We start from the raw sequence: 9,634 nt of genomic DNA, 5'->3' as shown, positions 1-9,634 counted from the left end.
TTTGCCCTTCATTAAACAAAAAAAGAATTGCATTAACATAATTTAAAATGTTCAGAAATACAAATCGGAATCTCAATAGCACATTTTGTGCAAGTCAATAAGCGTAAAAAGATATTCAATATTAACAATTTGCTTGGTCATGTATTAAAACTGAAAACCATTAATCAAAGATGGAAATTCAATAAGAATACAAAGCACATTCAAAAACACAAAAGACGTTTTCTTTGAACACAAGAAACGTTCAATTACAGAATAATGTAATTTTAACAACAACATGGGTTTATTGACAAGCAGGGGCGGTTGTATCAAGCCTGTTTACTTAAATGGTGGATAAGTCAAAATTAAATAACACGATATTTTATCTCTCGTGAATCAGTTAACTTAAATATCAAATCGAACATTGAGGCGTCCTCCACGTGGTTGTTCTTCAATTCGTCCTTCTCGCAGATATCGAGCAACTATACTCCTGGCAGTTGAACGATTTATTGCTAAAGTTTCAGCCAAAGCCAGGTAGTCTTGATTCTGTTCTTCGAATGCTCTAACCAACCGTTCTTTGTCTTGTTGTGATATTCTTCGACGTTGTGCCATTCTGACAGTACTTCAACGTATAACAAACTCGCAAAAATGCCCAAGATGATGTTGAACGAAACTATTTTTATCAAAGATTCCCAATGCAAATGAGTAACTAACCAAAAATTGGATTGGGTCATTTTCCGCTTGCGCAACGCTTTTTTACGAGTATATATTTGTGTTCATAACAACCTTAATGAAATTACTTTATTCTCTAATTGAAGGTTTATTGTGTTCAAACGAAAATGTATTTTGCGTTTTTGAATGTTCTTTGTATTCTTATTGAATTTCCATCTTTGATTAATGGTTTTCAGCTTTAACGCATGACCAAGCAAATTGTTAATATTGAATATCTTTTTACGCTTATTGACTTGCACAAAATGTGCTATTGAGATTCCGATTTGTATTTCTGAATATTTTAAATTATGTTAATGCAATTCTTTTTTTGTTTAATGAAGGGCAAATGGTGTAGTTGCATTGTAATTAAATTTTTAAATTAGTTTAGTAAGTTCTGTGTAATTAGTTATAATTTATATGCTGTAAAGCGCAAATGGACTTTAGGGAATTTGCGCTATATAAATAATTTGTATTATTATATTATTATTATTATTGTTCCTGTCATCAGGATTTGTTACGTAAATATAATTAATTGCCATGATATTACATTACGATCATCGTTCCATTTACTGATATTCGTATAAGTCAATTTTACTTTTACTAGGTCTTTCATGCGTTTCAAAATTTTATTTGCACGTGCAAGGTGGTTCGATCGCTTGTAAAGTCTGGCAATTGCGTTATGTGCATATATGTGTCAGTTTGTGTGTGTGTGTTTGTGCAATACTATAGCTGATAATTACGGGAGAATTGCCTCGCAGGGCTCTTAGGGACCAGTTCGCACTCTGGCCGCTTGGGTATTGTTATTCAATAAATGTTGAGGACTTCAGTCCTCTGCTGGTTCACACTTCAGTGACATTTTTTAACAACTTTATTATACAATCAATATTACAACCTTTATCCTTCTTAATCTATAGCCAACACTAACTGCTACACCCAGTTTACATCAATTTTTATATACCTAATTAATTCCTTCAACATAATAATCAATCTTATTTCGTAACTTTTGACATTGGACGACACACCTAACATTCCACAGCACATAACATCACGCAACAGTTATAATTATAATAATAATATAGAATATATATGACAATGAAGTTGTGAAAAAAAAATAAAGTTGAGGTTACGCCAGGTCACACCCTGGGTGGCAAAGTTCTTCCGAGTTCGGTGGCGGAGAGGATTTCGAGACCACATCTTGATCTTTATCATTCAACCTTTGGGAGCATAGAGAAAACGTGCAGTTGTCGTCCTTGCACGAGCGTCGTGTACACCCTGCAAAAAAAGCTGAATTCAGCCTGTGCTTTCGTCTGTGCACCATCACCTTTTCGGTAATTACGTCACAAGATTTTAACGCCACAACGTTTTAAATTTAGAATTTAGATGGAAAGTAAGTGATCTTCATCCGACCCCTCTCTCTGCAGTGGAAAATTGAACCCCAAAAGCCTGGCAATGGTACTACCACTGTTCTGTGACCCTGTCAGTATAGTGCAACTGTAAAATTTGTTGCTCAAATTATGTAGTTGACTTTTCACTACATATATTCACACACAGCAGTTAGCTACATCCAAATGCATTTATCATATTCATTTTTGTATCGTTATTGTTCATGCTACTTGAAGTCTTGAATGGTAATAATTCTTAGTTATCAGCTATAGACTAGATCGTATAAATATAAATTTTTCCACTGTATAAACTAAGATGGAAGATTCTGCTTTGCGAAAGGTTTTAAACTTACGGACAACAACAAGTTTTGCACCCTTTATTCTTCTCATCTTCAATATTCTTTTGACAAACGAGGAAACCCAAATCAGAATTAGTCAGCGTCGGTTTATGGCAACTAACAATCACTTGTTGGACGAGGTCGACCAAAATATCGTCATTTGTCGATGTCGATGGTGAGCAGATTTGCGAGACATTAGCAAATAACAATATTTTGCAAAAAGCGAGTTCAATACTTACATTCGAGCATGACGCGTGAACTTTTTTCACGCGTTTGTTTACCTTTAAAAAATGTAATAATTAATTCTTACGTTGACTTTGAAATCTAAATTGTTATAAACGTGACGTATAAACAATTATCACGTCTAATAATATACAAGGAAATGTTTCTCGACCCTTATTGGTTGATTTCAGTGCAGTTAATCCCAAACATTAGTGCAAAAATGTGTAACAGTGCAAATTTCTGTAACAACAGTGCAAAATCCTGTTACAAATATATTCTCAAAGATTTCCTTGCATATCATTAATACGTAATAGTATAATTTCTCACGTGCAATTACGGATAAACACGCACTCGTGAGTTTTTAAAGACTGCAAATAACGCTCGCCTTTCGAAACTTGCGCTATTTTGCAGCCTTAAACTCACTCGTGCTTTTTAATCCGTAATTGCACTCGAAATTATACTATTACCTATACTGACACAACGTTTTTTGTACTGTTTTGGTGCGTTTACTGGGTTTATACCATAGAAATAATAACAGAATGCGTACTTATCACGAATACGTGTCCCACATTTTTTCATGCTGTACCCTTATTAATGCGCCATTTTGAATCTCGCAAGGAGTGAGAAATCATTCAAAAAAACTTTTATTTGGAGACAAATTTTTATTAGGGAAGAGGTATCAGCGCGCATTCTATGTGTATTATTTTTATGGTTTATACAGCATGTTTATCACATTTGAAATACAATTGTAACGTAACGTTTAAAGTCAAATGTGATTAATAAAGCCAACCAAGTTAACGCGCCAAAAAACACAAAAAAGTTGTGCTGACGGTCATAAATGTTTGTAGATCTTATTTCGAACATTTTAACTATTATTATTTGCACGCAGTTATTTGCTAGTAAATCAACCAATCAAAATTTAGAATGTTACGAAAGTGAATGATAAGAAAATCGCCTTAAAAAAACTACTGTTTTCTAGACAACATGACTTTTCGGAGCGAACTCACTTTGAAGAACGTTTGATATTACTGCGATTTCCAGTTGAGTCTGGAATTGCGAAAGTTTGCTCGTTAAATTTTCTAGTTTGAAAACAATGCTCGTGACGCCATCGAATAATGTTACTACGTGAGGCTCACCAAGTTGTTAAGGGAAAAATCAAAGTAGAAATAGCGGCTATTCATCGCTATTCACGTCTTCTATTAACAGTCAAAAACTTGACAGACATGACAGTTTTTCTTTCACAACTTGGTGAGCGTCACCAATTAACATTATTGATGACGTCACACAATTATTTTCAAAGTAGAAAATTTTACCGACAAACTTTCGCAATTCCATTCTCAACTGGAAATCCAAGTATGTAGGAAATCCTGTCACAGGTTAAGGATTTTAAAGAAATAAGTTGTTTGTCCGCCGTTCTAGATTAACGAGGATATGCACGATGACGTCAGGTGTTGGGGCAAGGTAATTTTTTTAAAAAAGTTTTGCAAAGGTAAACAAACCTCTCGACAGTTTTAGGGCGATTTAAATAAAGTAATATTTTCGCAAAATAAAGTTAAAAGGCACTCGAAAACGTAGTTTTTTACCTCGAAATAATTTTATGCCTAATTCTTACAAATCTTTTGTGCTTTTTAGTACAGTATTTTCGTTAAAATAACTTATTTCTTCACCTGTACCTTTGACAAAAACAGCTCGCCGGCATTTTGAAAAATCCGCTTAGGTGAATATTGCATAATAATCCGAGGTCGATCGACCAATCAGAAGCCAGAATTTTCAGTGGTCACCTTTGGCTTTGTAATTATACTCAAACTACAATATTACACCTCAAATTCGAATTCACCAACGAAAAAGCTAAATTTAAGCGATAAATATCACTCACTGGTAAATATGATTCGCAAACATAACGCAAGACCACACACAGGGCTAAAAACGGCGGTAATTGTTTGTTTGAAACAAAAAAATGACCGATTTTGTCGAAGCAATAAACCGCATTCTCGACGAGAGACATGCAGAAAACACAATAACGTTTTTACGGGTTTACAAATCATGATTGTATAGTTTAAGGCTCAACTCCAAACGAAAGTTAAATAACGAATTGAGAATTAATCAGCCGACAATTTCTAAATCCTTTTTGGACAAAATCCTTCATTTTGACAAAACATCACAAAATATGGAAACCCTGTAACAAGATTCTCTGGATTTTAAACGTTTTTTAAATGTGACCATAACACTTTCGGTATTGCCCTTTCACAAAATCTCATCTTCGCGAGAAACAGAGTAATATATATATCAAATAATCACGAATTTTACGCAGACAGGACGAACATTTTACAATCACAAAGTAATTAAATAAAATACAAAAGAACAGTACACTCCAGAGACAGAAATTGTTTTAAAATTTATTTCAACGCCCCGAATATATTTTTAGTCATCGTCAGGAAATAATGCCTCATGTTTGACATAATACATTTGCATGTGCTAATAGTAGTGAGGTAATATGACATTAACGACCATTTATCAATTATGGAGATTAGTGAAATTTGCGGGTTTACAGCGAGTTCTTCAAACAGGAAGATTGTGAGTTAGACAGGCGTGGTTATATATTGTAAATAAACTAAATGTAATAGTAATAATAATAAAGATTCATGGTTCTGCATGCTACCAGATCTGGGTTTAACTTTAGCATTTACATATCTTTTTATTGGTATACGAAACATCTGAACTTTCTATGTCATATATTATTTCAAGCATTAAGCGTTGTTTCTTGGCGATGACTAAAATATGGACAAAATGTCGAAATAAATTTATTTCTATCTTTGTAGTTAAAGTTTTTTTGTATTTTATCGGATATATAAGTATTATAACGCTTGATTCACTGAAAAACTTGAACGCGAACCAGAAGACAGTCATTTTTAACGTATTGCCGATCCTGCAATGTCTCGATATGGGCGAACTCCACATATCCATAGCCTTTGTGATTTCGGGGAGTGGTTGGTCTTTGAAATGCCAAAAGATTTGGCCTGGTGACCAACGTTTCGCTGATATGACGTTTGTAATCTCCATCATCACTTTGGTCAAGAATGGAAAGGGAGATCCTGCCTGAAAAGGGCCACTCCAGAGTATCGTCCCAGGGTGACTGCATCATATGAACAAACAAAGAAACATGAGTACCATAGCCAGTATCCACTCCGTTTGGGTTGATTCTAAACGAGATTTGACATATTTTAACTAAGTTTTTAGGCCGGTGTCCCGTTCCCCTTACACCAGCAATCGACGAAAATGCTGTTAAATATTGCTTCTGTTTTAAATCTAGCCGATCAAACAAATCGACCCATGCAAGTTAAGCAGTGAACAATTTCCGAAACAATTCGTAGCATCATATAATAATAATAGCTATATACACTCCTCAAACTTTAACAGCCCAATTATTCATTCATTGACGGCATGCTAACATATTGAGCGAACAATCAATACACATTCGCTAGATTCAAAATATAGTTAAATTAAACGATTACTTACAAATATTGTGGATTTATTTTTATCGAGCCAGAATGACGAATTAACTTCTTGAGAGAACTTACTGTGTTACGAAGTTACCATGAATAAAAAACATAAAGTCTAGGCCACCATATTCGTTTACGTATTCCTAAACGCTGTTATGAACTATGATATACCAATTAATTTGATGACAAATGTGTACAATTCCTGGCTAGAGATCTATAAAATCCCTTTTGGTGTACTAAGATAACGAATTAATCGATTATACTTCAGTACTAAATAACAAATAATACCATGTAAAATTACACTGAATTCTTGTTCTGATGAATATCTTTTGCACGCAATTAATATAAGTTCACATAAACATACCTGAGGCATAACTTGTAGCCATAAAAACTGGTGTAAAATGGAGGGCTGTGCAATGCTGTAACAACATTCTCGCGAGCGTTTTCTAGATGAGTTGGATACCCCTCTATCCTCCACAGGTAGACTCCATTGCACATACGTGCTTCCAGATCAATTACAGTATTCTTCAAAGCTGTCACGCCAGATTCATTGTCCCTTTGTTGTCTTTCAGTGCGGCCTATATAGTTAGATTTAACATCCAGCTTTAACATATGGTTTTCCTTCTTCATCAAAAACCACGTTTTTTAATTTTACAAAATGTGTCGATAATTATACCAATTTTTATATTGTGGTCTTCGTCAGGGATGACGCAGTTTGTCATACATATCACATAGTATATATATAATTATGGAAACAGTGATAATACGGCCCATCCAAACAAGGAAATTCAATTAGCTCATTGAAATAGAACATGGAGGAATAACTTGTTGTTATTTTACAAAAAATTATTTTATGGTTTCCCGTGTTTGGATGGCCTAAAAAGAAAAGCTCCGCTTTAGACTAATTTCTTACATCGGCGATAAAAAGGATATTTTCTGAAAGAGCTTACTAAAATTAGTAAAACTGCCAAGTTTGGCTGGGAGTTGTTGTAAATTGCGGAAAATATAGCCATGCGAAGTTGACGAATTTTGTATACTTTTGTATTGCGGCCGAAATTTTGTAACTAATTTAGTTACACATTTCCGCATGCACGTAATACAAAAGTATACAAAATATGCCAACTTCGCATGGCTATATTTTCCGTATTTTACAAAATCTCGCAGCCAAACTTTGCATTTGAACTAATTTAAGTAAGATCTTTCTAGCTGTGGTGATTTATTTTCCTCTAGTTACTTTGATAAAAAATTAGTCTAAAGCGCAAGTCGTCCATTCGCGTGTTTTCGCGTGTCTTTTTTTGGATCAGGCATTCCAATATTTCTCGCCTGCGCGAAACAAGCATTCGTTGTGAAGCCAAGTTATGCACCTCTTAGTTCACGATATTTTCGCTCCATTTCCACCAGCTTGGCTTCCAAAGTTGCAATAGCCTCAGTGTTTTTGTTACGTTGACGATTGAACTCCTCTAAGACGGTCCCGCTCACAGTACCATTGCCATTTGCACTTGCACTAGCACCTCCACTGGCAGCACCTTTGCTCTTTTCCTTTCCGTTTTGAGGTAACAATACGGCTAAAGCAGCGCACAGCATGGACAAATGTAACTGTATTTCGTTGTTTAGATGGTTTTGGAGATTAAATCGCTGCCCCTAGAATACCAGCGTCAATAATAACAGGTATAATATCATTATAGAAAAGACTATCCTGACGAATGAATTTGGTGGAAACGTTTCGTTACTTTATTAACGCGGTTCGTACTTCGTACATTGTAAGAGCAGTAAGATTCAAGAACGTTTCACTGACTATCAAGTATACATATATCGGAAAATTCAAAGATTAAAAGTCAAGACCTTCAGTTGACTGAATCAAAGAACTTTAAAATTTTTGTTCATGGTTAGAGAATATAATGCGTTGAGAAAATAACATTAAATCCGAATAGAATCTCTAATTAGAAATCAACGAGAGACTTTCAACGCCTTTATCTCAATTTTATGAACATTCAAGAACATTTAAGTTTTGTCAGTCGAACCTTGGTAAGTAGTGAGTATTCTATCCAGCAACTCAGTACCCGTAATGCTATAAATAATATGATGAATGTAGAAACTCTTGACATAAATTAACATTATTTATTATATTAACCGCCATATTATTTAGTTGCCTATCTGTTCGAAGATTTAGAATGCTGATAAATCGTTTAAACTTAACATATTAAAATAATAAAGACGAAATCGGCTCATCCTGAGTCAATGAAGCCAATAAGGATATCTTTCAGCAGGATATTGAATAAAAAGAACAAATGGACCTCCCCAAGGAGAAGCAGTAAAGAGTTTCAACGAGCGAAGGTTAATAAAGTGCACATGCATAGTTGTGTTTTAACAGCATATCAAAATAACAAGGCTGTTTCGTGTTTGCAATCACGCGCATTGCAAAGCTCTGGGAACACTATACAACTGGTGACGGACAGAAAATCAGTACATTTGTAACCAGTATACACCGGGTGCATATCGCGATTCCCAATTCAGCGTTGCACAACATAAATCAACACGTTTTGTCGTGTGCATGGTTTATATAGAAAACTTACACAGAAAATGATCTGAATAGAGAATATCATCTTTAGATTGATGATATACTAATCTATAGCGATCTTAAACGACTGGATATATAATAAATAATTTGGAACAGCATTTCCTTGGTTGGTGTGTTCAATAAGCCAAAGATTAAGGATGAACGCCACCTGGTTATATTAATTTACACATGTGTACAGGGTGTAAAAAAAACACAGTATTCCACATGATATTCCATCTTTTGTGATCGAATAGAAAGCGAATATCATGAATATTTACTGTGGTTGCTTTTTTTTTACACCCCGAATAGCAAGCATGCATCTGAATAAATTTGTTAAATATAAATACCGTCCACTTGCATCCATACGATTTAAAATCACACACAGCCTGTCCTTTGGGACACTCCTTTTCATGTCCAGCAACCAACTGAAAATATTGAAAGTAATTTTATTTCGTTGTTTTAGGGACAATGCACACACGCAGAACATCGCTTAGTTTTGCTAACAAAAATGGCAATTCCTCCAAGAGGAACAAATCGTTTTTTTTTATGCTGTTCGATTAAGTTTAGATTTAATTGGGGTGAGAATGTATTTAGTACATGTATATTCTGATTCTATTTTAAATAATATCGCTGCAAAGGGAAAGTGTAAGACGAAGTGAACGAATCATGCGGTTTATTTACTGATTTTTGAACAATTGCATGAACTTCTATAATTTTTAAAGTACGATGTGCTTCTGAATTTCGCGATCGAACAACATTTAAGTTCAAAAGGCATCTAAATGAGTATGAACTGTATTGTTTATGTCCAGAAGCTTTATATTGAAGACTGGCACGTGCGCGGCACGCCGGATTTAACGCCAGAACAGGCGTCTTGTTTTAATTACAAATTACAATGCATAACGGCCAGACCATGCATGAAAGGTTTTTGTTCTCAAAATACGATTAATT

The 9,634-nt window shown here is 34.6% G+C and overlaps 1 protein-coding gene across 1 annotated transcript in view; it reads right to left on the bottom strand.

Moving 5' to 3' along the window:
- Positions 1–1,537: 1,537 nt before the first annotated feature.
- The window catches only part of LOC114526503 (TNF receptor-associated factor 6-like), a 32,464-nt gene continuing 24,367 nt past the window's right edge, over positions 1,538–9,634 (bottom strand). The window contains exons 7-11 of the mRNA XM_028548118.1: positions 9,034–9,111; positions 7,494–7,770; positions 6,494–6,707; positions 2,423–5,829; positions 1,538–1,959 (exon numbers count right to left, since the gene is read on the bottom strand). Of these exons, the coding sequence (XP_028403919.1) occupies positions 5,499–5,829; positions 6,494–6,707; positions 7,494–7,770; positions 9,034–9,111 (900 nt within the window). The 3' untranslated portion in view covers positions 1,538–1,959; positions 2,423–5,498. The remainder of the gene's footprint in view (positions 1,960–2,422; positions 5,830–6,493; positions 6,708–7,493; positions 7,771–9,033; positions 9,112–9,634) is intronic.

The sequence above is a fragment of the Dendronephthya gigantea genome, unplaced genomic scaffold (assembly GCF_004324835.1).
Source record: "Dendronephthya gigantea isolate DGI-Jeju-01 unplaced genomic scaffold, DenGig_1.0 000039F, whole genome shotgun sequence".
NCBI classification, from domain to species: domain Eukaryota; kingdom Metazoa; phylum Cnidaria; class Anthozoa; order Malacalcyonacea; family Nephtheidae; genus Dendronephthya; species Dendronephthya gigantea.
Note: the sequence above shows the minus strand (reverse complement) of the source record. Positions and strands in the feature narration are given on the sequence as shown.